Source organism: Ptychodera flava, unplaced genomic scaffold (assembly GCF_041260155.1).
Source record: "Ptychodera flava strain L36383 unplaced genomic scaffold, AS_Pfla_20210202 Scaffold_106__1_contigs__length_256847_pilon, whole genome shotgun sequence".
NCBI classification, from domain to species: Eukaryota; Metazoa; Hemichordata; class Enteropneusta; family Ptychoderidae; genus Ptychodera; species Ptychodera flava.
In genome coordinates this window covers 1-26,872 of record NW_027248288.1, presented here as the reverse complement: position 1 = coordinate 26,872, position 26,872 = coordinate 1, and the positions used below count along the sequence as shown (strand labels likewise).

Genomic DNA, 26,872 nt, shown 5'->3' with positions numbered 1-26,872 from the left:
ATAGATATGCATGTCAATTTGTTTTGTGATACGATCCAATATGGCCGCCGTGTGGCCATTTTATTACGATTTTTTCATGTACAGAGCCATTACTCAGGCATGTTTTGACCAATTTTATTCAGAGTTGGTACAAGGACATTGACCAATGTCATAGATATGTATGTCAATTTGTTTTGTGATAAGATCCGATATGGTCGCCAGGCGGCCATTTTATTACGATTTTTTCATGTACAGAGCCATAACTCAGGCACGTTTCAACCGATTTTATTCAAAGTTGGTACAAGCTTATTGACAAATGTCATAGCTGTGCACGGCAATTTGTTTTGTGATACGATCCAAAATGGCCGCTCTGCGGCCATTTTATTACGATTTTTCATGTACAGAGCCATAACTCAGGCATATCTCAACTGATTTTATTCAAAGTTGGTACAAGGACATTGACCTATGTCATACATATGCACGTCAATCTGTTTTGTGATACGATCCAATATGGCCGCCAGGCGGCCATTTTATTACGATTTTTTCATGTACAGAGCCATTTCTCAGGCATATCCACATGTTTTGACCAATTTTATTCAAAGTTGGTACAAGGACATCGACCAATGTCATAGCTATGCACATCAATTTGTTTTGTGATGCGATCCAATATGGCCGCTGTGCGACCATTTTGTTACGATTTTTTCATGTCCTGAACCATAACTCAGACATGTATCAAGCGAATTCATTCAAAAGTATTTTTATCACAGACCTAATGAAGAGGACTCTATCCTCTTTGAGGACCTGTAATCAAAATACCGATTAACAAGTGGGGACTGTGTCATCAACGATGACTTGTTCAAAACTAAAAATGCATCATTGAGCTTTTAGCAGAATCAAGAAAATGCAAAAACATATGCTTATACATTGAAACATTGTCCTGTAATGAGTTGTCAGCGCTGTTGATATTGTCATTTGTCTGTATAACGGCTCATGGCCCACAGTACAATCAATTACCCACAATGCTGTTCGATTTGTACCAACGACGTTAGTTTTCTTGTAACTTTTTCAGTTCTGCATAAAAGCAATAATGTGAAGTCTCACGATAATTGATTAATTATATTTATTAAAAGTACGTTGAAATATTGCAGTATAAATTTCAAAAAAACCATTAATAACCATAAAAGTCACATTCTTCAGGTACTACAAATGTCACAGTTTTGGGAAGCAAGTTATTACCAACTGAAGGGGTCATTCTCTGAAAATAGTTAGCATGTAAATTTCTTTTGTCTTTTCTATTTGGAAAAAATCAATATCCTTTTGTTTCATAAAACAGGTGCAACAATTCTCCCTACTTTCCATCACTTTATTCTGTATGGCTGAGGACACAATCAGTGGAAAATTTACAAAAATCCTTTCTCTTCTCTCAATCAAGCACAATTTTCTTAATCCTTTACAATGGGAATTGAGAAGAAAGGTGTTTTTAAAAGTACGTTCTCAGAATTTCTACACGTGGTCCAGGAATTTGTCTACACATGGGAGACATGGTAGACTTCACAGGGGAATCTACATTGGTACAAATCAGATGTATTGTGGGAAATCTCTAGTACTGTGATGGCCCACCATCCTCATCCTCAGGCTCTGGTCTGATTGGGGCCACGCCCTCAATGCAAGGTAGCCTCAATATGCATTTCCTTTGATGCAAGTGTTTTTCCATAATGTACGCAGTTTCACTTCTCTCTCTATCCCATGGCAAGTGTCTCCGAATAAAGGCACCACCCTTGCAACTTCTGTCCTGCTCGCTGTCCTCAGAAGAAACACACACAACTACCAAATGTCTTCAGCTTCATGCTAGTCCTTGGATAGCCCGTTTGCGTCCTTCAATTTCTGTAAATAACGATACACAGAATAAATCATCAGAATTGTACATTATCCATTTAGTTTGTTTTTGTTTAAATCTTTGTATTTATAGACCTTTGATAATTCATTTGAAAGTACTTCATTAGACTAGAATGGTTAAAAGTTGATATGTATGCAAGAAATTTGATTTCTGAATCTCACTGAAATGTTGATTCACTATACACTGGAGTCTATGAGAAAACTATGAATAATTTTTTACAATGCTTAACAAACACATTCTGTGCTTTCTGAGGTGTTTGACAATTGATACAAATGTACTTGATTCAAATAGGGTGTTTGAAGGTTCAGATGTGGACAACAGTAATGATATTGGAATTTCAACTAAACACTTCTATTTTCATGGTACTAGTGGTCAACAGGTCACTGTTAAATATTTTCCCTGACAAAACTTGCTATATCTTTAATATGTAAGTAATAGAAATTGTTCATTGCTCTCAGTGAGCTCGATTTACAATAAGACAAGCCTCAGAGTTGCCAAGGCAAGATGTTTATGTGGCAGATAATTATACTTTTGTTCAGATTTACACTTAAATGACTACCGAGAGTGAAATAATGCAGCGAATCATTTTATCTCCCAAAAAATGTTTTGAACACTTAAACTACTTTTTAACAATTTAAAGTGAACCCCAACCCATTCAAATTGTGCTGGCTGTAATAACTGAATGCTCCCTTGATGAATAAACTGGTCATCTATGTACTGTTGCACATCAAACTGACAAGTTTATGCCATAATATACAAATATGAAGATAAAAATGTTTTTTCACTGATTCATTGCCTATTTTATTATTTACTAAATATTCCTGTTTTTGTTAGGAGAGACTAACATCAATGTATCTCCAAGACACATGGTGTATGGTCGTGCTTCCACTATTAATTTTACAAAACATATCATCAATTAATGCTTCAGCAAATGGACCAAGTCTTTGTACGTTGGTCGAGAACTAATACAGTAAGACATATACGTTAGAATATTAAATCTGTCAAATTAGGATGGAATATTGAGGTAGAAATATTTTTGTACCATGCAGCTTTGACCTACAGTGCCTTGTAACATTTACATATATTGAACTAAAAAGAGGGCATGTCATGCTGGGGAATCACCCAAATCAAAGACTGAACTGACTGCGTATGGGTGCCAGTATGGATTAAAGGCAGGGGGACTCGGAGCCTATAAATACCCCCTATCTCCCTGGGCATTCATAATCCAACATGAGTGGCACATGGTAACAGCATCAACGAATGCTCCCGAAAATCTGCAGTTTTCAACAACCAAGAGTAAATTAAAGCACTGTTCCAACATATTACTTTTGTGAATACTTGTGGCATCACCTTGTTGGTGAAATTCTCTCATTATATCCATTTTAAGTATTTTAAGTTGATTTTGATGCGAAAACTGCTGCGATGCTGTGGACGTGTTCGAAGCATTCAAAGAACAATAGGGGAAAGCTTTCAAACAGCTGCCAATCACGAGGGGATGCACGATCAAACATTTGTTGTGTCAATCAGATCGATACGATGTCAACAATGAATAAACATTTGTACCACTGAGCCTTTTATACCATCCAGAAATTTCAAAGCTACAATTTTTTTACCCTGACATATAATACAGCGACCTTGCACAATAATGATCATTCCACTGCTTCTGTTGGGTTTTGTTGGTTTTTTAAATTCGCTCCGTGGCCCCAGTAGATTTTTTTCAATATGATACACAATTTGAATTTTTTTCAAGGTAAATTTAGTATATTCTCTTGTCCAGTTTGATAGAGTAGACGTCGAGCCCGGCACTGTTGACTGAGATCAGGCTTGGGGTCATTTAATCCTGCAACCTGAAGAGTTCTGTATGATCATCGTTCAGCATTTGGGTGATTTTTGTTTGGTCAAAGTAATCAGTAACAATGTACGCAAGATTCCTTATGTTGTTTTTGTCACCATCATACACGTATACGAACGGTTTTCGATTAAACATAGGGCCAAAGTCCCTGAAGCTACTATAGACATGGATACAAAATTAAGTATTTCCTGACTGTATGAAATTATCTCACTTAGGTCATCCTAGGGATCTGTATACCAAATATTAAAGCTGTCTGACCAGCGGTTTTGAAAGAACAAGCAACTCAACAGTTGACAAAGCTCTGCTGTGTTATGTAGAGAATAACCTTTTGTGACACATGTATTGATGAAGAAGGTGGATATCTTTGATTAACATTGTGAGTTCTGTTGAATAAGTTGAGACTGTACATACTCAGAGAAAGCACACTGAAGAGACAAATGTTTGAAACTTAAGAAGTTCAAGGTCATCAAAAGCATTATAAGGAATCATGTAACTTTCATTGCACTGTTTACACAGATTGCATAATTGCTATAACCCTTTTCCTGCCAAGTCGGTGAAAAATCCGCTTGAAATTCGGTGTAGCCAGAATCTAAGCACTGGTGACCAGCATGTCCTTCAAAGTTCACAACTTTAAACAAAAAACTTATCAGTGCAGACTTTGTACATGTGTATGAAGTACATACCTCTCATATTCTTCTCAGTTGTTGGCATGCCTTTTCGTGTGACTCTGTCATTCCTTGGGGCACTACACTTTTCCTATTTGTTCAACGCCTAATAAATATCTCCACGGGACCTGCAACTTGCAAGGAAATAAATAAAAGTAAAAATCCTACTGTGAAAAATTAAATTATCTTAAAACACAGATGATGAATCATCAGATTTCACGTGACAATAATGACGATGAATCACCATATTAATCTGACAGTCCATCAACACATATTTGAATCAGAAATATATTGACAAGCGTTTTCATTGCCTGAAAAGGCTAAACTTCATTGGATTCACACTGCACTATGCATTCCTGCAGTATCTCAGAGCTTGTAGACTGTCAGACCATTGATGAAAAATTGACTCTTTTTACATCCATGGTCATATCAATATCTAAAATGTGCATGTTGAAAGTAACACCACATTTCATTTTCAGCAGAAACAGAAATAAAATGACATATCATGTTTAGGTAAGATTAAAATTAATCTCATGTTAACTTAAGCCCCCACTAGCTGTATCTTCTAGCATTGTTTTTATGATTTTAACGTCAAGCCAAAATAAGTTTGTGAGAATGTTCTAATTTTGGTGATGTATACACTTATTATTAACTAACACTGGGACTGTACATGCAATTTTGGACAAGATAAAGATTGCAATGTGATTAAATATTTGCCAAAACATTTAATCCCATCACAGTGCATACAAGCAAAAACACTGAAAATCTTCACACAAACTGCACAAAGCAGTCCAATGTAATGCACAGAGCATTGTGCAATTCATGCGATAAAATGTTGAATGGCCCTTACTTCATCATTTGATGGGCCACTCAGGGCGCTACATTCTCTGAATTGTTTGGTCACACAGAGTTCATGCTAATGCATGTAGTTCATACATTCCCGCAGTGAAGTTGGGCTCACCTCAGTCATACCGGTAGTGTGAATGTTAAACAATTTCAATACCCAACACTGTAGCTAACAGAGGTGGAGTCTGAAGTTTAGTGGAAAGAGATGATTATGTTAACTAAGATTTCTGCTAAAATATCAAGCGACCAGGATGACATTTGACCCAGCCAATATGGCTATAGGTTTGATTTTTGCTGGACGGCCATCATGGGAGGAAAGTGTACAGCAAAAATATCAAGTAACCAGGATGACCTCTGACCTGAATTTAACTTATTTGCTAGTATTAGTGCAATAGCCTTCATATTTGGTGGGATGAGGCGTCACATCATGAATTACTTAAGATCTGTCAAATAAAATATTATTGATGTTGACTATAGTACGTACAGTGACTCTTCAGGGCTCGAAATAATACCTGTCTGCCTGTCCCGGACAAGTGAAATTTGGCCTGGGACAAGTAGTTTTGAAAAGTGCTTGTCCAAGTGGACAGGTAGGTTTTTTTAGCCTGCAACCAGTATTTCAACCTATTGACTACAGTAAATATTCATAAGTTAAATTTATATAACAGCGTTTCCGTTACAATTTCAAAACTTGCATATGATTTTACGCAACTTGGTTTTTCTTTGCGTAAAATGTATCAACAAAGCGTACCGTGTCAGTGGGAATCGGTTATCTGAAGTGAATTGGGCAGTCTTTTCTGTCGTACTTGGGGGTTTCCTTTAATGCGCATGCTCTATTAACAAAAAACAATAACCTGGGGGGCTTCAAGGTATAGTAACTGAACGATTGCAATGCCATGATGCATGTCTCGTGTATGATCGTTGAGCAGCCTAATGACTTCATGTTCAAAGAAAATACTTTCTGACAATGAAATTAGTGTTTTTAAAGGCCCAACAAAAAGCAGATACTGATCAAAGTCCAGCGGGACCTCTCAAGATGCAACCCTACAGAGTGTAAATCGTCACCCGTAAACACTTTCCAAATGACATGCGACGTAATGACCATGATTAACTGTATTGTGTTACCACCAACATAGACTTGATGGATTCTCGAATTTTTTGCATCTGTAGTGTCATTGTCTGTACAGAACTGATTGACATGATGCTTTGTGATGATGAAATACAATGTTTCATAAAGAGTTGCGGTCCGCTAAAGTCTAAATGTTGCAATATCATGATAAATGTCACTTGCAAGCAGGTGCATGTTCTATTTTTGTCCTGCATTGAAACCACGTTCAGGCAATGTAGTGCGGGCCAAGTACGTCGTGTCATGGGGAGGCATTTCTCAGTGCGTATTTCAGAACTATTTTGCGTAAAATACGCAGGATTTTGCGTTAGCGGAAACGCTGTATATACCTTTTACAATTTTGAAAATCATTATTTGGATATTTACCTGTCAGAAAAAAGTAAAAGAAAATTCGATAATATCTAATCACTGTTTACAAGAGGCAGCCATATTGATTTATCTAAGGTCATGTCTCAAATCTCTTAGATTGGGAGATTCTCAGAGCTATCTCAACACCGCTGTTACGCCAGTTTGCATATGATACAGGCATGAGTTTGTTGAATTGAATTGAAACTAGTATAGTTTCTTAGAATAAATTATGCCATTTTGGACAGGTACTTTTCTCACTGGGACAGGTACTTTTTATTTTGACTTGTCCAGTGGACAGGTGGTTGAAAAAAAGTATTTCGAGCCCTGGGACAGCATAACGATTGGGGAGAGTCACTTTTATCAGCATCGTTTTGAAAAATTCGCCCTCCCTCCCTATAAATTTTTTCCAGTCCCTTACCGGCCAGCACAGGTTGAATTCGTGACACACATATCACAGGTCACCACTTTATGCACATACAAGGCCTCATTAAATGTGATTAACAGTGAAGATTAAACGATAAAGTGAATTAGAGTGAAAATTCACCCATTTCTACTAGCTTAAAATGCTAATCATGCAAACTGAACTTTGGCTCGCGGCGAGTGAATTAGCTTTTTCGTGGTCGTACAGGTAACTCTCTTGTGCTGCAGTGTATGAGTAATTGTCTATGTTTGCAAAGCAGGGGCACTCTCGGAGAAATCCTACCGGTGCGCACAGTAAAAATCACAGTCCTTAGCAATTTGTAGAGTTGTGCAAGTCCAACATATCAATAATTTGTCACATAAGTTACATAAACAATACTATAGGGCAGAATTCAGAGAAAACCAGGACAAAATGGGGAGATACATGTATTTTGAGGCAAACAATTTTCAAGACTTACAGCTAGTGGTTCTTTAACCCTTTGAACCCGGCTCAGACATAAATGTCTGATGACGTCATAGAGTACCAGGGGGTCAGGGTGCAAAGGGTTAAACATGCTAGTCGTCATGTACATGTAACTTTGCATTATTTATAACCTTCTAAATTAATACTATTATTGTGACAAAGGAAATAAATTGACAACATAAATCATTAAATGTAATGTCTCCTATGACTATAGAAAAAAAAGGTCAAAAAATACCAATGGGCCCTATTCTGTCCTTGAGCCATTGTACATACATAAATTTGAGCTTGAATAAGTGGACTTGTGGGATTGAATTAAAAAATCGGCCAACATTCAACTGATTACAGTTTCAAAAGAAAATAAAGGATAGCAAATCTTCATTATCTTATTATTAACCTTCATGCACAGCCATTTTGAGTAGAGGTTCAACAAACAATAGAGCGTATAAATCATGTGTTCCTTGGATTACTTTTCATGGAGACTGAACAGAAATTACAGGGGGTAAGGCCTTTTTTGGGGTCCATTTTTTAAAAAAGCATTTTGAATTGTCATGCATGCCTTTGGGGCAGGGTTACCATTTTTGCGCAACTATTGAAACTATTTGAAAACAAGATGTGGCCAATACAGTGCTTTACCAAAAAAATATCAAATTTAATACATTGGAATCTGTTAGGCAAAATATTGACAGTTTTCCCCTATGCAACATGCATTATATGTACATTTATCCATGTTTGATAATTTATGTAATTCTAGTAGTTGGAATTTGGATGCAAAATACATCTGTGTACAAAAAATTTGATTTTTGGATTATTCAATATACATTGTAGTCCATGAGGAAACCATGATTTTTTGCAATAAATCAATAGCTATATCTGTGTGTTTATAGTGCTTAATTATTGATATTAATGCCAGTGTTCGAAATTTGTGGAAAAAATCAACCAGTCACCAGGACTGGTAACTTCAAAAAGTTGCCTGTCCTGCCAAAAACTTACCAGTCCTGATACTGCGATTGCTTTTTGTGCCTAAGTATTTTTGGTATGCGCTGTTGAGTAGGATGAATTTACGGGAAAGAAACTGTCTTGCCATAAAATTTGAATGGGAGCCCAGAGAAAAAATAGCAGACATAGTTTTAAAGAAGACTCCCCACGCTAAAGTCAACCTGTCCGCCAGACTGGTAACTTTTTTATTTTACAAGTCCTGCAGAAAAACAACCAGTCTCGGACTGCCGGACAGGTGTTATTTTGAACACTGTTAATGCACTTGATTAGATTGAGCTGGTTACTAGTGAATGTGTGTGCAAGAAATTTGATTTTGGAATTTCACCGGAATGTTGATTCACTAAACATGTACATTCTGGTCTCTGAAGAAATATGAAAAGGTATTTTGAAATACAACACAAGCTAAATCTGTTTGGCAATTGAAAATGTGCACAATGAGAATATTGGTTGAAAGAAGATGTGAACAACAAATGTGATATTGGACTTTCACCCTAGTGATTTTTTGTAAAGGTTAAAAGTATTCTTTAACAGTTTAAAGTTAAATGAGAACTTATATGTCAATTATTAAGATATCATTTATACAGACTGTGACTCACAGGGCACATGAAAATTTTGGAGGGACAATCTTTTCCTTGCTAACACTTTTTGAAGGGTCATTATTTTCCATTTTATAAGGCACTTTTGCTGATCCCTGGAATTGCCTTTGTTTAAATATGTAGGAGGACTACCTTTTGTTTTCCATTGAAACTGTAATCTGGTTGGTAAATTTTCTGGTGAGACAATCTGGTGCCAACACAGACCTCTAAAAACACCAATCAATCCCCCCGCCCGTAATTTTTGTCCAGTCCCTGACAGGTATCAACACTCATTAGCATAAAGTGACCCGGAAATTCGATGTTCATTATTCGTTTGAAATTATCAGGAATATCGATGATTTAAAACAAACAAACGTTCGATACTTTGCCAGATACAGATTTTGCTGGACACGTTTATACCAGAAGGAGTAGACGTATCCCAGACACATTGGCTGGTCAAGAATAAGTGAATAGCTATACTGTACATACATACCTGGTAAATTGTAAGCTTACACGAGAACCGTTCAGCTGATGCAGGACTCTTTGGCGATCACCACACTGGCACTAGATTCAAACGTACCGCATAGTCGTCGAGACGGTCCAGGATTTCAAGGTTAGAGTCTTTAGTGGACATTCCTAGACACCGGCGGGACGTGTCAGTACTAAAATATAGACGACGCAACGCAACGCTGAGTAGGCGACGCGACGCTATCCATAACAATGGCGTCTTCTGAGTATGGCTCCCCAAGTGCTCAAATATTCACGAAACGAACTTTGCAAAGAATTTGATAACTATCACTTTTCACTCAATCTTGAAGAAAATGTTATTTTTTTGCTCTCGTTAAATAAAATATTGCTAACTGAACCATATATTCGTTTTCGCCAGCAAAAGCATGGAGGTAGAAAGAAAGAGAGCAGCAGGCTACGAGCTAGCTAGGGGGTCAATTTTCATCAACAGGCTGCTAGCTGTGCAGTTTACCTCTCAGCATGCACACAATGGGATTTCGATTTACGCATTTTTACCTTCATGAATATTCCGGTGGCGAGATCTTTATCAAGATGGTCAAAATATAGCAGCTATTAGGCCTAATTAAAACTTTGGGAAATATGAACACGGTTTGAAATCAGTCTGATATAATAACTACCAACCTGTACATGTAGGCCTACTGACGGGAAAAGCGAAATTCTAGCACTTTTTTATGAAATCCATCATCGTATATCACGGTCGCAATTTACATGCGGGACTGAGCTCAGAGTTCACTATGACTTGACGTTGGATTTAATGGACCACGAAGGTAAATGCAGAAAGTGGAAAAGACATTTTCTTGAGCAATAGTCGCTACAGTCGCGGTATCTTTTCCCATACACCCGCTTTTCCGGAAAAGTGTTTTTAATATAAAAATGTGTACAATGTAAAACTTCGAAGTTCATCGTCTAAAAGTTGATTTGATATGCAGCAGTACGGTCTTTTTTTATATCAATGGGTACACTGATATTATAAGTTCTCGAAACTAGTACAAATAATTCCCCTAACTCTGAAATTAATGCGCGTTAGTTCAGAATTCATCACGATAGATCGATGCATCAAAATTTACGGATTCATGTGACTGAACTATCTTGTGATTTGTTTGCTAATTGACGTTTCGGCGGCGAAAGTCCAAGGCCAAAGAAGAAGTATGCAGTCCAATCACATATTTTCGAAGAAATAACCACAGCTTTCCATATAATGTGCGAAATCCGGCCCTGACCAATGCTGCCGTCCTGTTTCCGAGAATAACTTTCGAGCGGTGAAGCTAACATTGCCACTGAACAGCCTTGACTCGCCTCCGAGTCGATTTTTGATGTGGTTGAAGCACGGTCCTTTGGTTGAATTAAACCACTGGCGAAGAGTATATTGGCAATATTCAAAAACATACCGGTGTGAAATGTAATGCAGATCTCCTGGTTATGTGTCAAATAAGCAATTTTTGTCGAAAGTCATATCTTGTTTTTCAGAAAGTCGAACTCACAAGAGGGCAGATCGTCTGTGCAGCCGACAAGAACACAAACTGTCATGATACCGGCTACCAAATACTATCACAAGATAGGCTGTCGTCTACTGACTCCACACATTTGTCATTTGAATGAACGATGTGTGACGAAAAGGGAAATATCCCATGTGTAACTGCTGTGGCGATATCGATGACAACCCTAACAAATCGTTATGAGACTGCATGAAGAACGAGCGCATTTTGCGAAAGATTATGATCTTAGTCGTTGTTATAAAACGTGCCTGCCTTTGAGAGTCATAATTGCTAAAGTCAACTAAAGGGACTGGTCAGTTTATTCGGCGGGGGGGGAGTGGATTCATAGGGGTCACCCCGTTTTTGACTATGATGATAGGGGGGTCACCATGTTTTTTGAAATGTCCAATTGGGGAGGGGGTTCAGTCTGTTTTAAGAATTTTGACACGGGCTCATACTTGCCTACAATGCATCATGCAAGCGACAAATTTCATCATTCAGTTGCATTCATGGCGCGCCCTTTAGGCGCTTAACTTTAATATAATAATACTTTTTTCAGAGCCCCCTTCAAGCTAGCACGAAACTTTAATATATCAGACATATATGTCAGAGATATTTGTATGTTTAAAATGTTGTCGGTGCGCCCTTCGAGCGCATTACTTTAAAATATCGAACTTATTTTTCAGCATTCCCTTCAGCCGCATGACTTTCATATATCAGACATATATATCAGTGATATCCAGATGTTAATATTTTTCAGCGCGCGCTCCGGGCGCTGTACTTTAATATATCAGAAATATATAAAAATATTTTGATGTCTGTAAATTGAACGTCTGTTTTGCAAAGTGTACTAATCATAATGAAACCTGCAGCGCATATGAAAAGCATAATAAGTTCCTGATACTTTTCTGTTTTCTCAATGAGAATTCAGCATTAGAAAGCAACATGCACTAATATTTTACAATCAAGCGTCAAACTTCATGATATCTGATAGGCACATTAGATGCTGTTTTATACTATTAGGAAATTAAATTTTAGCCCAGGATTATTAACGGAACACAGTCCCAGGTGTAGACTGGCCCCCAGTCGCGCTTTCTCTTCAGTTGAGTTACTTGCTGACCAGGCGGCGTTCACTCCACGATCTGCGCAATAGCCTACCATTAACACAACGGTTTGCCGATGTTTAGTCCTTCAATTTATTATTTTTTGATACTTATATGCCCACAGACTTGGAGAAGTCTATCCCTGATACTCTTACACTTACATACCCCATAGACAAACCTGGCGGTCATACCGTTATATGAGATACAACGTTTGCAACTCTAAAATCTGACCAGAAAATACTTGGTACACTAGGAAGCACAAGGAAAAATTTAAAAAAAGGGACACATCTTACCTACAAGAGCAAAATAATTTGACCTTACAGCATTGATGTATCTTTTCACATTCATGCTTACCGATGGCTGGCTGTACCGATTTACTCATACGGAAACTATGACTATAGTAGGTTCCCTTTGAGCGTATTTCAAATTACTGGTGCCATCAGCTACAGCAAAGTATTTTCAGTATTGTCGATTCTGTGTTCAGCATTTAATTTTACTCATTATTTTAAAACATTCGTTGTTCGATTTTGAAAGGTAGTCGATTCGCCGGATAATTGCTATGCACTCGCAAGGGCACAGGCGATTTGATAGTAACTATGCGAAACCCGCACGATGCAAATGACAAGTTGTATCATAGGGTTTTCGTCAAGCCACAGACCCTCTGCACACAAACGACGATTGAAGCATTCGTGCACCAGAGTGTTCATAACATTATGCCATACACGTAATGTGGGAGGACATCAGGCAACCTCTCCACATTCCGACATTAACCACGGTACGGTTTTGTGGAGGGACCATGACCACGGTAATTAGGGAAGTCCCTGCCCTGACAATGCTTGTTGCACACTCAAACAAATAATTCCCTTTGTCTGTGTTGCACACTTCACCCTGACTGTACTGCATATGCATTGTGACCACAGAGTGCGTACCGGGGCCTTGGTTCGACCACTTAATATCGAAAGGACACTAATCATCTGGATAAAACGACCGATACATTCACAATTTTCAAATTTGATAATGGCCTTCCGTCTCAGCAGTCTCCGACTTTTGCCATGGTAGTCAGCTGAGGTCGAGTAAGACAGCAAACAAGGCTGTTTTAATCACGGCTATATCACGGTCATCTTTATTTCACGCAAAACTACTCAAGTTACTTTTTTACTGTAGACGTTCTTAAAAGTTGTAGAACGCACTAGAAGTGGAGTCTGTGCAGTCATGAATGTAAGGGTACAGGAGGGCCTGATAATCCCTTTCACACCTATTATTTTATCTTTGTCGACGCTGGCCTTTTCAGCTGTGGCATGATCAGGACGGCCAAGACACTCCATGGACGTATCTGTGGTACGTCCAGGGACACACACACACACACACACACAAACTTCACTCATAATTTTCTATGCATCACAAAAATCTTTCAAATTTATAACATTCCTTTTTTCATCCATAGTGCAGTAGGGCTGACAGCGATCCTGCAAATGTGATTCGGGTACAACTCAATGACAATGCGTTCAATCAACTTTTAACAAGTTAAGGAAAAGAAAACAAGTTTACAAGAATTTGATGCAAATTTCAGACTTGAACAAAGTCTATTTCAGTTAAACTTTCTAGCAACAGTGACTGAAGCAAGAAAACCGCTTTTGTTTATACATTCAAGGGGTTCCTCCTGATTGTTGTTAATGACATATGGCTATTTACACCTTGAGACAATGGAGCAATGAATCAGAGCCCTGCATGACTTGCCATTGCCTGACCTATCACTATTTTCTTCATGACATACCGGTGCAAAATGTAATGCAGGTCCCCTGGTTATGTTTCAAATAAGCAATTTTGGTCGCAGGTCATATCTTTTTTTCACAAAGTCGAACTCGCAAGAGGGCAGATCGTCTGTGTAGCCGACACGAACACAAACTGTCATGATACCGGCTACCAAATACTATCACAAGATAGGCTGTCGTCTACTGACTCCACACATTTGTCATTTGAGTGAATGATGTGTGACGAAAAGGGAAGTATCCTATGTGTAACTGCTGTGGCGATATCAATGGCAACCTTCCTGATATGTTAATGACATATGGCTATTTACACCTTGAGAAAGGAGCAATGAATCAGAGCCCTGCATGACTTGCCATGCCTGACCTAGCTATTTTCGTCATGACTGCAGCAACATATACTGTGGTATACAAAATGCAAGCTTTATTTCAGTCGAAAGATAAAAAGACAGTTGCAAAATGATAAGAATTCAAGGAGGGATATGTGTCTACTACAGTGCGGGGACTCCAAAGTGCAAACGCTAATTTAGCCCTTCAAGATGGTTTCCAGATGGGTATATAGAGTGAACGTTAGAAATGTGAGCCCAGGGAAGTGATGATATGTTTCTCACTATACATCCAGCTATTCTTTAACACATATAGTCCTTTTCAATTTGTAGAGACTGTAAGTTGTCATCCTCAGTGTTGTTTTACAATCTTTACCTCACACGTAAAATTATGCAACTTTATTGGATTGCATAAAGGTACATAATTTTAGTGAGCCATTAAACCCTTTTATACAAGTGCATACAGATGCATATAGGCACCACCACTGACACCATGTTTACACACCTTTATGCACTGCATAAAGGTGCGTAAAGGAGCTGACCAACTTTATGCAAATTTATGCAATTGCATAAAGAATGTTAAATTTGGATTTTCATCCAGTGAGCTAGTAAAGGTCACTTCCACATTTCTGCGATTTTCTTAGTTTTTTCGGCAATGTGACGCAAATTCTTGAGAGTATAGCTCGTCGTCACGATGACATATTTGCTTGGTTTTATTACACAGATGGTAATGAACGATTCCGTCCACTATATACCGTCTCAAATTGTAACGAGCTCGAACAAATCCTGCTATCGATAAACGTAAACTTGCAGCAGGAGAGGGGTCAATTTGATGGGGGAGGGGGTTTCAAGCTGATAAGTATAAACGCCAATCCATGTCTTGACTCAAATGATTGATCATGAAAGGCCATAGTCCTCTATCGTTAACGTTGTAGTTCTTGACGTACATTAAGTTTTGGAATTTTGTTTTATTTGTATGTGTATAGGATCTTTAGGAAAAAGCGTTTTGACACTGCCAATGTTGATTGCAAAACGAATTTACAAGTGGTAATATTTTTAGGTGTTTCAACTTTTGCAACGCTTTCACTCAGCATAAAAAAGTGTCTGCAGTAGTCATACTTTCCGTTACACTGGCTAGGCTAGTATCCATCATAAATACTTTTATGGATTCTCAAAATCTAGCCAGGTCTGTGTTTTTTAGACCCACAATGCATTGTGACACTAGAATCCATTAGTATCCAAAATGGATTTTGGCATGTATTCCCCGCAGCCTTAGTTTTGCTGGATACTGGGGGAATCCATTATGTATTCCGGTGCTGGATTCTCAGTACTGGATAATAATGGATACTCTAATGGATTCTGCTGTATACTGTAAGAATCCATCAAAATGGATATTGCTATAGGTCTGTGGATACGGAACATTTCACATGGTGTAAATCATCTAAAATGACTCAAATATTGTAATAAGTGAGTGACTTTTTTCCTTTAAAACTGCACTACTTGTAACTTTGTCTATTTGCTCACTAGTTTTGTTCTGCACATTCATAAATTTTCTTGTTCAACTTGCCAAAAGTTACAGACAGTGTATAATGAAAGGTAGAGTTACTGTGACGTTGTATGATAATTAAGATGCACAAACTTTGATACCTCTGGTGTAATATCCTGCCATGTGCCACTGTCTAACTCCTCCCTTGCCATGACAACTACTTGGCCATGCTGTCTCTCTCCTCTGATGTCATGGTATGCACCAATACCATGTACAACCACATTTCCATACTTGTCACGCAGGAACTTTCTCCAATCATTGAAATCAGTATCACACAGAATCTATTATTGAAATAAAATAAACAAACAATCTATTGTCATTAAAATGAAAGAACTTGATGACCTGATACAAGGTGAGTGATATCATTTTATTACAACTCGCGTATTATCTGAACTTTTTATTGGCTGAGATTGTGCCAAATGGTATAGTGGAAATATTGACATTAAAAGTAATATTGCCTGCTGGGGACTGATTTGAGGAAGTGCGCATCTTTTCTGCATACAATAAATCATCATGCATCAGTTGTGTGTGTCAGACGATGCTTCATAATATGTTGAGTTATCGCAAGCTCATTTAGATGCATCTTACAAATTTAAAATAAGGCACACTAGAACAGCTATGTGAAGACCATTATTTTGGAATTCAATCAGTATTTGACTTTTGATGCTGTTTGACTTTGAGGTATGGGAGCAGAAAGGAAAAGTAGACCAAAATGGTCAATGTAGTTACTCTGCCATGAATTAAGATTAAGTTGTAATCTGTATATTTGTCAAGTAAGATTCAAATCATTAGTGACAAGGCTTCTTGTGGTAGATATGCATGTATAGTATAATACAGACAAAGTTACCTTAGCTTCACTATATGGTGAAGATATATCTTGCACATCTCTGACAGTGAACATGTCTTGTTTCTTCATTGTTGATGATATGCTGGCAAACACCCAATCTGGCATTGATTTAGAATGTCCGGCTTGCAGGAAACCAATCCGAAGATACTGAAGTGTTTCATGTCTGAAAGCAAAAATTCCATGGGTTAATTTATTATACTGATGATTAAGCTTAACTATCTTGAAGTAAAGCTTTAACATCACTGTAAACTTTATCAGAAAGACATTTCCTAATAATTTGCATCCAAGGTAGATTTCATGTACAAAAAAAGTTTGGTGCAATTTCGCAATTGCAATTTACATATTCAGTCTAATGAACAAAATTTCAAAGTTCCAAAAAATATGGGCGTATTTTTTAATCATTCAGCAAACATTCTGTATTTTATTATCCTTTACTTTGTGAGTATTATCACAGTCATCTGCATTATCTAGATCATTAAATGTGGGTGTTTTCGCACAAGTCTCATCCAACTTTTTTGTCAATCTCTCCTGTAAAATGAGTTTTACCAATCAAGAGTGAATTCAATATGTGTACATGTAACTTACTTGAGCATCATTTCTTTGATCCAACACACAAGCCATGTGTTCTTGTTAGTACTTGGAGCATTGTCCATGAATACCATGACTTTGGTACTCCAGGAAGTGTCTAGGTTGTTGATGTGGTGACTTAAAATTGACAGAGTATGACTGCTGTTCTTTGGTCCAAATCTTTCATCAAAGATGTATGTGTAGGCCTTGCCAGCCCTTACAAAACTGAACTGCCTATTAGCCAGTCCACATTTCTGTGTGGAACAGTTTGAATGGTTATTTGAGGAAAAATAGGCAGTCCATAGCAGTCCAACCCGCCACATGCCAGTATTGGAAATATGACATGTTAAAATTTGAACATTCATCACTAGCTATGCATGTGAAATCAGACTCAGCCATGTGAAGTAACCATTCATTACCAGTCCTACTGAATTCATGACAGAAGGTAGTAAAAATTTAGACATGCATTAATAAACTGCAAGGACTGACTTGTTGTCAATTCTCAAGTCAATCTCATTCCCTATTGTCTATTTAATTTAAATAAATTAGGCGGCACCCATGTGTAGCGTTTTTTTTACTTGGGTTAAGTTTTTCAGGTGAAATTACTCATGTTTGCACTATAGAAATACTAAATGGGTCACATGCACCGGTTACCAGTTAGATTGTTCTCAGACTTTAATATTTAGTGGATACAGAAGCAGTGGTTTGCAGTTTTAAAGTGACAGCTGGTATATAGCTGTAAGTTATTTATTTTGTTCATTTTGTGTTGTGTATTAACTTCTCTTACTTTATTATTCACAAATTTAAGTTGAATTAGCTCGTTCATATTATCAATACACCAACATACACTTTGGGTGCATGTTATCATAAAAGTTCACTGTTATTGTTTTCAATTGAAGTTTAGTCCAGACTAAAATGTGATTACAAACAATATAACAATGCTGACTGTACATAATACAGGTTCTGAACACTGGACATTTGAACATGCTTTAGAAAATCGAATAACATAAGCAATACTGGCTAACATGATTTTGAAAAAGAGAAAAAACTGTAGTCAATATAAGAACAAAATTTCTGCCAAAATTATGAAGTTACAGACTATCCCTTGAATATGGTTAGAATTGGTTTAATTCATCTCCATTAAAAAAAGGAGACCAGGGATTTTCAGTATAAACCAATGAATATGACAAGAGGGAAGTCACTGCAAACATCTACGAGCAGCCTCTAAATAAAATCAGCACAGATCAATTTAAACATCGTTTATTTTTATTTTCAAAATGTGAAATAATTAACACATGTTCACCGCTAAATATCCAATATGATCGGAACCTGCATTCTATTGAAAGGTACTCACATTTTCAGACGTAATATGGTTGGATCAGTCATTAAATATTTCTCATACGGTCCACGTTTTCGCGTACGTCCGTGCAGCAACTAGCAACTGGCTATGCAGTCATGTATTGTACGTCATATCATGCCACAACGACGAACACACTTGCGATGGTTCTGCATCTGCCATTGTAAAACTTTCGCGACTACAACTTACATAAAACTTAATGGAGACGCAGTACGGGTACTGTTTTATTCCCCAATTGTACAAAAATCGAGCCGGATGGACTAACGGTTCTGACGATACACGGTACGATGTCGTGACTTGGAGGGACCATGGTTTCCAAAACGCAAAACGGAGTGGCCGGGACGCAAGAGGGTACTACCTGAAGGGTCCCGTAAATGAGTATGCTGGAATTTAACAAGGCAGATCAGTATTGCAACGGTGTTCACTTAGTGTGTCTGACTTCCGTATTTTAACTGATCTCTTCATATTAAGTCATTTTTTGTTTATTATAAATATCTAAAAGAACAGTTTACGCGTACACGAAATGTCAAAAGTTTGCGACGATCACGACCCTTGACCTTTTGACTTATCGGATATCACATTGCATCTCTCAAATGAGACTGCGCAGAGTTTTTTGAAGTAACGGCTAACAGTTCAGAGCTTCAACTGAATCTTACGAATTATGGCTGATTTCTCGGTCATTTCTACCCCCAGCGGCGATACATTTTTAGTCAAAACAGGAAGTGAGTTATGTCTAAGGGGTAATGTTTCAGTAGGCATGAAGGTAAAGTGTATTTCCCCCGCGACAGTGTTGGACCGTGGTTGGATGCAGTGACCAAGACAGCAAGAGCAAGTCGCCGGTTGACGATAATTTTCCATTCATCCGGTAAGTATTTGAAATGCTATTTATAAAATACTCTTATAAAGCTCAAGAGGTAGAAATTTTGATTCCGAATACCTTTTACCTCAAGGAGGTAACACCAACACGTAGCGCCACGAATCGAACACATTTCTATAGTATGTGTGACTTCAGACTATGGACAAAATGGTGGTGCATTGACTTCACTGTGCACTTGCTGGCGATCGTGAAGATGTGAGCCTCACCCATACTCGAAGTCAATCAGATAATGAGTTGTGCCTGTTTTTATTCACATTGCAAAATTGGCTCAATAAGCATTTTCAGATGAATTTCTCGCTCGCTTTCAATTTTCCGGGGTATGCAAAAAATTAGGCGAAATGAAAATATTAAAAAAAAACTAGATCGTAGGATGAACATGGCTTTGTAAACTTATGATTGTTTGTACCACTATGGCACTAAGTCTTACTTGCAATTTTCTACTTCTTTTATACATGGTTACTGTTAAAATGTATTTTTAATATGATATTGCCAGGTATGAAGCCTTTTATTGAAAGACAAAAATATTCAGAAATTTGATGCGTCTTCATTTTCAAAGGACAGCAGCTGTAATTTTTAATGAGTTCAATAACTTGTTCAGTCCGGGTCAGCTCCAAAATTGGAGACGCTATACCATAATATTTTCCCCCTCTCATTAGCCAATCAGCGGCCAGCGCGCCATCAGTAAAAATTGTATTTCCTGGCAACCTCCACATGCGTCCTTCGTTACGTACGCCATACTGTGTCGAACTCCCGTGCCGTATTCTGTCATAATGTCGAACAGTTGTGTGGCCACTCTGTCAAAACACAATTTCAAAATCGCGTACCAGTCTTATTCTGGCTAAGACAACCAAACCCCATATATCGCTGTGATTCCTAGACTCTGGCTTGAAGTCCTGCGAAATATAAATCTTGTACCTACACAGATCGTTCAGAATACCCCATTTGTATCGGAGATGGCAGCGATACAAATTCTACCGTATGGGGAACAGTTGTGTGGCCACTCTGTCAACACATTTTCAAAATCGCGTACCATTTTTAGTCTGCGTTTGACAACTACAAAACAGGTATCGTTTTAAAGCTCTGACATTGCTCTTCTTTCTTGCAAAATGTTATACGCGTACCTACACAAATAACCTTTATAACAGTATTTCTAATAGAGATGACGAACATCCACAAAATGATTCTCGGTACTTGAGCGAAATCGATAAACTTGGGGTAGAAATGAATCGTCAATATTTTGAATATTTGTTCACTAATCGGACTCCTTGTTGGACATGACCTTCTGCAGAACACGTGGATTATGTTGACTGTCGAAATTCGTCTAAATTCACAAGACAGGGCTTAATAAGCGGCCCAAAACTGCCGATCACACTTGGTGGGTAATTTGTGACCCAGCGTGACCTGTACTTTATTAATGATGTAATCTGGTCGATGATTGGCTGAATGCCGGAATACTTATCATAATGAGTCTACAATTTTGGAGCTGGCCCGGACTGTTGTTTGCTACATGTATTACAGACAGTACGTAACGTACTTTCTTGTATTGATTCAAATTAGGATGTAATGATGTGACGAGTCTGTAATGAGTACATAAATTAATCAGACCAGTAGCTGTGGCAACTAGTCAAGTCAATACAACGTACTCAAGCCAATACATTTCTAGATATGTTACACTAGATATGTTTAAGTTACCCACATGTAATAAATTCTTCGATGTGTTTACGTAACAAATCACACTCATGTTCTAAAACTATATTGTAAATTTGTTGTCTTAGTAAATGTTGCTAAGTTCATTCTCTTCTTTCTCTTTCATTTCAGTGTGCATGTCAGCCAAGGCCCAAGAGAAATTCGGCAAATATAATCATGACTTACCTAAGAAGTCTTCGATGTCAAATTTCAAAACAAAATAGGACATGAAAGACGAGACCTATTGGCCAGAGCTAAATGAACTCTTTTAAAGACTTATCTTGGACTAAATCACTTTTCACTTTGTCTGTGGAATTTGTTGAAGCCAAAAATTTATTAAATTTGTCATCAGACTTACAGGTATATTTGTTCTTTTATTTTGAATGTTTGGAAAGGTGAGTCTGCTTGTGTTTGCTGTGTTCAGGTGAGTCTGAGTTGCTTTTAACTCTGTTTGGCCTGGCTTAGTTTTAGGCCAAATATAGTTAATTACATCTCCAACAATTATTTCACATTCACTAAAAGGTCCTGTGTAAAAGTACTTAATTTCACTGGAATTAGCTTTCACTTATTTCTTTTTTGCTTGCACCTTCCAAAGATGCAAATGAACTGTGTTAACCAAAATAATCACACAGCAACATAAGTAAAATTAAAATCCAGTGTCAAATTAGTACTTTTCATGGTGCTCTTTTTCTGTCAGAATGATCCTGTCATTCATATGTGCATTCAAAATAACCATTCAAAATGACCATTCGTTCACATACATGTGAATGGTTCAAAATGACCATTCGTTATTCAAAATAACCATTCATTCACATGTTATAACCCTTCGTCCACATGTTATAACCATTCAATCACATGTATGTGAGTGGCTAGCTCATTTAAATATTTCGGCCTATACACATGCTTCTGAAATGACTGTGGACTGGCTAACTGCCTATTCCCTATGCACATACATTTAGCCATGCCAATTAGCAATGTGAATCACTGCATGAAAACGCAATAATACAGATAAATTCACATTAATGAGTTGCCTGTATTATAGAATAATACACATGAATTCACATGAATCCACCTGAATTCAGGCTTGCTGAATACAAGAAATGGATTCTTGACTGTATTCACCTGTATATGCACTCTTCAGCTAAAATACAGGCATAATCCATGCTAATACAGTAAGTATTATAGTGTTTTCATGCAGTGAATGCTAATTTCACATGCTACTGACAGGCATTCCTGTTCTATAAGGGAGTGTTATGTTGGATAACAGCAGCTTCATCTACACACAATATCATTTTATATTATGGCATGGCTGGTTGGGGTGTTAAATGCCACTGTGGAAGTGTGATCACCATTTTGTAATCAAAGCTATAGCAAGCAATATAGTCTGTCTTCATCTCTAACAGCTGAGTTTCTTCTTCATGCGTTCCCATTGTCTCTTCACGTTCTTGGATTTTCTTTTGGTGATCAAAGGCATGCTGACATGATTTCTTGTAGAAGTGCTGGGCTGCTGATGCTTCTTTTTTGTGTTCTGCCAAATGTTTCTTTAGACTTCCACAACTAGTTTCACTCTTTCCAGTTCACTGTCTTCCGCATCTCCAGATTCTCTCATTCTTTGTACTGCTGTGGATTTTGTTAAGATTTCTTTACTGACCTCTTTGCAGGTGTTACAATAGTCAGATTTGTGTGGTTGAATTGAATGGCGTGGTCTGTGTTGTGATAACCAGCCCTCTGCTGCTCTGCTGCTCACTGTCTCTCTTCCTAACTGTTGTTGAGTTTGGTTAAATACACTCACAACAGACTGCATCAATTTTGTGTTGTAATTATTTTCTGACACTTTGGGGATAGACACACGTGTAAAAACAGGAAGAAAATAATATAACGGTCCACCACTGGCACTGTATTCTGAACGTCCTGTTGGGTAGGTATTTGCATCAACAAATTCAAGGAACTGTTCCTTTACATCGTTTTTGCTATTGTTGGAGACTTTTCCTTCCAGACCATGACGAGCTGCAAATTGCCTCACTTCCACTTCATCATCACTGGAAAGACTAGCCCACCATTCATCCCACTGCAGGGAATTGTCTGGAATGAGGACATATTTTTCCAGTTTCTCGTTTGTCACATGTCTTTGGTTAACAGTACAACAGGATTAAGGAATTCTTGTTGTTTGATGTCTCTCTGACTGGCCAGCCGCTGGGAGACACATCCAAAACAGCAATAATACACTGCTGGCAAAATAAATAATTACCCGCTGGATCAAACAGGTTTCCCCGGATCCATCTATTTTCTTCGAAAATGTTCCTCCACTGCCTATTCGAACCCTTTACAGGTTCCTGATGAGTACTCTGTCGTTTCTTTAACACATTACCCCAGTGTTGGATGGTAAAAAAACTGACAGCTGCCTGTGTTAGAAACAGGTTCACATATGGAAACACATCAGAGGTTGACGCTTTACTCGTACAATTACCTGTAAAAGAGAACACAAGGAAAAACATTAGATATTATTCTGTACCAGAAATGTTATCAATGTTGGGTCATTTATTGAGTTAAAAGTGCCCTTCTCAATCCCTGGTCCGCTCACATCAATGGACGTGTGAACTGCCCTTTAACAGTTTGTCATTCTATTGTTTTCCATTGAAATTCTTATCGAATAAATATTTTTGTTAGATAACACTGACAATTGACTGGGGGCTTCAAGTTAATACTGAACAATGCCACCGGTTCAGGAATTCATGACTTGTATTATACAAGTGGTATAGAGTACTACACGTGAGAAAGGGGAGAGGGGGCAAGAATTGAACGTAAAACACCCACATTCAAAGGTGATTGTTCAAAAGAGTGTAAGGCGGAAGTAATGCTGGTCCGCGCTTGATAAACACAATCATGCAAAACCTACCACCATAAGTACAATTTAAGCAAAATTGAATGATGCATAAAACTCTAATAATAAATAATTGCAATTTTGTTCGCAATATATGTGACTCAATGGTGAAATAATGGCCCATGCCGTGTGATACCTTGACCAATTAAGTCATTACTCACCATCGAACTCGCAGTCACGTCGGGTCAACTGACGGGTAAGGTCAGGACGAAGGGTGTAACTCGAACGAGAAACTCCTTGGAAATAGGTACCAACGCGATCAGGGGAGTCACACTCCTCAGGAACATACTCTGGATCTTGACTGGATGTCTGTGACGACGCAGACTAGTTGAAGGGTCCAGATTTTCCATTGCTGTAGGCAACGAACGTGAACAAGATCCATTATGATCGACGCCATATTGAGGTCACTCATGACTCATGAGCTCTAATGAGTTGAGGTCATTGTACTGACCCGTAAACAAACTACAGGTCAAATCATTCAGGAATCGCAGTGCCGTCAAAACTTCCCAGCAAAACCTCGGTTAATTTCGGTGTAAAGTGCCTAATTATCAGATAGGTTTGCTTTTTCGCTCCCGACAATTGTTTTATATTGACATAATCTTCTTGGAAGGTCAGGTTGACAATCCGCCGAACATTATGGTCCCTCTCGCCGTAAATCCACCATGTCGAACCCATTCAATTTTCAATCGGAAGACGGCAGAAAACCTTCCAAAGGTGATACAATTCGTTTGTTAAAGAATGTATTAAAAGTTAAATTAACGTTTGAGTAAAAAATCGCGGTCTTTCTGAAGTTCTGCATAATGACCGCAGTAAAATGCACGCGGCGGGAAATCGTAGCGCGTAGCCTGTTTTTACCGCACAGTAGGCAATCTTCCTATGTGGATTTTTCGTTGAAATTTTTCTAAAAATTCGATCATAAAACTATTAAAATAAAGCCGAAGTCAAATTTAGTTACTTACCTGGAATATCTTCTATGATTCTACTTGTTTCAGCGGAAATAACTTTGTTTATTTAGCTATGTAAATGGCAGTCCTCGGGTCAGTCACCGATAAAATATTCTAATTTCGCGCGTACTCTGTTCGTGCACGTTATTTGCATAACAATAGTTATCGATTATATCTGATTTCTACTTGCGTGCGACCCATTTACATTAGATTACGCTCCTCTTTTTAGGTATTACTACCATGGTTTGGTACCTTTGGTATAAATTTGGATATTACAGCTTATGCAACCATTCACAAATTTCCTGTGAAAAAAAGACTAGCCAGGCTTAATCATTAACACAATTTACAATTTTTTCTTAAGGTGCTTTGAGCTAAAAACGTCACTGTCACACTTGCTGTTCGTAGCCTTCCTGCATGTTAAAATTGGCTTTGCAAAATAAGCAGTCGTAATTATTTTGAGACTCCCACGCTAAACGTTTTGGAAAACTGAAGTGCGTTTTGTAAAATGCAAGAAAAATGACGAGCTTGAAACCCACAAGAATTTGGGGCTCTGTGTGGGGTACACACTTGGGGATAGGTTCGGGTTAGAGAGAGACAGAATAGGCCGGAGACAGCTTTGTATTGTGTCTTAGTATGACCAAGTTCAAATCTATCTTTATTACTATCACAGGTCCATATATACAGTTTAGTATGAATAATCATAAGAATCATGAATGACACGACTAACTAATGACACGCCTTATGTATAATCTACATAATTAGTAAAGGAGTTGGTGGGCGGAGCTACACCATACACGTGATTCCCAACATCCTCCCGCCGGCAAGATAAAGAGTTTCAAAATCTTACACAACTGAATTCACAAATGCAAAAACAACACGAAATAAATCTCAAGAGTAAAGTGTCAATGATAAGCGTAAGACTTGAAAAGAATAATCTGAAAGATCAATGGCGGTTGGTGTCTAATCATGCTTGATAAGAAAATACGCCTGGTACGGATTAAATCACAATCTGCTTCTGTTTGTGGCGCGTGATACAAACTTCAAAGAAAACTCTATTTCAAATCCTTATATAAACTATACTTAATTAAATCCTTATTACAGTAAAGGTTCGTTATAAGCTTTAAACACAGAAAGAAACTACAAATAAGATGACGGAAATCCTTTGCGTAAACGTTACATTAATCTCTAATTCAAAAAATAACTGTAAGTTACAATCTAACGGATATTCATAGCGAACGTCAAATGAAATCACAACTGAAATTAGTTCAAAGTTACAAATCTCACAAACTAAAGTAAAACTCTAAAACTACAAAGCAGTCACTGAAGATAGTGAATGCGTGTCTGAAACAAAAACTTACTAATACAGAATTGATGACATTTCCTTTAGTCGTTGACGGGCTTTAATAGCCGCTTCACGAACTGGTCGTGAACTGTTCACGCTACTATTTGTAGTTTGTGCACCCTTGTCAGCGTCGGCGCACGTTCATTATTTTCAACTTCTGAATTAACTTCTAATGGATACAATTTAGTGATAGGTCTACTAGTTTTGCCGGTACGCGTTCTGATGCAAGCGAGCGCACCAAACCATCATTTCCTGTGTTAAGTTTTTCAACAATGGCAAGAGACCACCTTATCCGTGGGAAAGATTTGTCTTCCACTAGAACAACAGCACCCACCCTTATCTGATTCTGAATGGCTCCCTTCCCTGAAATTCGATCACTTTCACGCAATGTGTTGAGGTATCTTGAGACCATCTTTTCCGAAATGAGTGTGAATTTTGCCTAAATACTCTGATCTCCTGGAGA

At 37.9% G+C, this 26,872-nt stretch overlaps 1 protein-coding gene and 2 long non-coding RNA genes across 4 annotated transcripts in view; 1 reads left to right on the top strand and 2 right to left on the bottom strand.

The window, feature by feature from the left end:
• The window catches only part of LOC139126599 (uncharacterized), a 28,565-nt gene extending 10,920 nt beyond the window's left edge, over positions 1–17,645 (bottom strand). Inside the window, exons 1-3 of the mRNA XM_070692662.1 lie at positions 17,341–17,645; positions 16,756–16,918; positions 16,010–16,189 (exon numbers count right to left, since the gene is read on the bottom strand). Of these exons, the coding sequence (XP_070548763.1) occupies positions 16,010–16,189; positions 16,756–16,918; positions 17,341–17,645 (648 nt within the window). The remainder of the gene's footprint in view (positions 1–16,009; positions 16,190–16,755; positions 16,919–17,340) is intronic.
• On the bottom strand, positions 1,257–9,900 carry LOC139126606 (uncharacterized). 2 transcript variants are annotated; one of them, XR_011550656.1, is made up of 3 exons: positions 9,658–9,900; positions 4,412–4,521; positions 1,257–1,863 (listed from the first exon to the last, which is right to left on the bottom strand). It is a non-coding gene; the product is annotated as an uncharacterized lncRNA (long non-coding RNA). The 2 variants fall into 2 exon arrangements; XR_011550657.1 differs by having other exon boundaries at positions 4,412–4,527; positions 9,658–9,896.
• Positions 17,646–18,769: 1,124 nt separating the features above from the next.
• On the top strand, positions 18,770–21,605 carry LOC139126603 (uncharacterized). The gene is made up of 2 exons (XR_011550654.1): positions 18,770–19,544; positions 21,375–21,605. It is a non-coding gene; the product is annotated as an uncharacterized lncRNA (long non-coding RNA).
• The last annotated feature ends 5,267 nt before the right edge of the window (positions 21,606–26,872 follow it).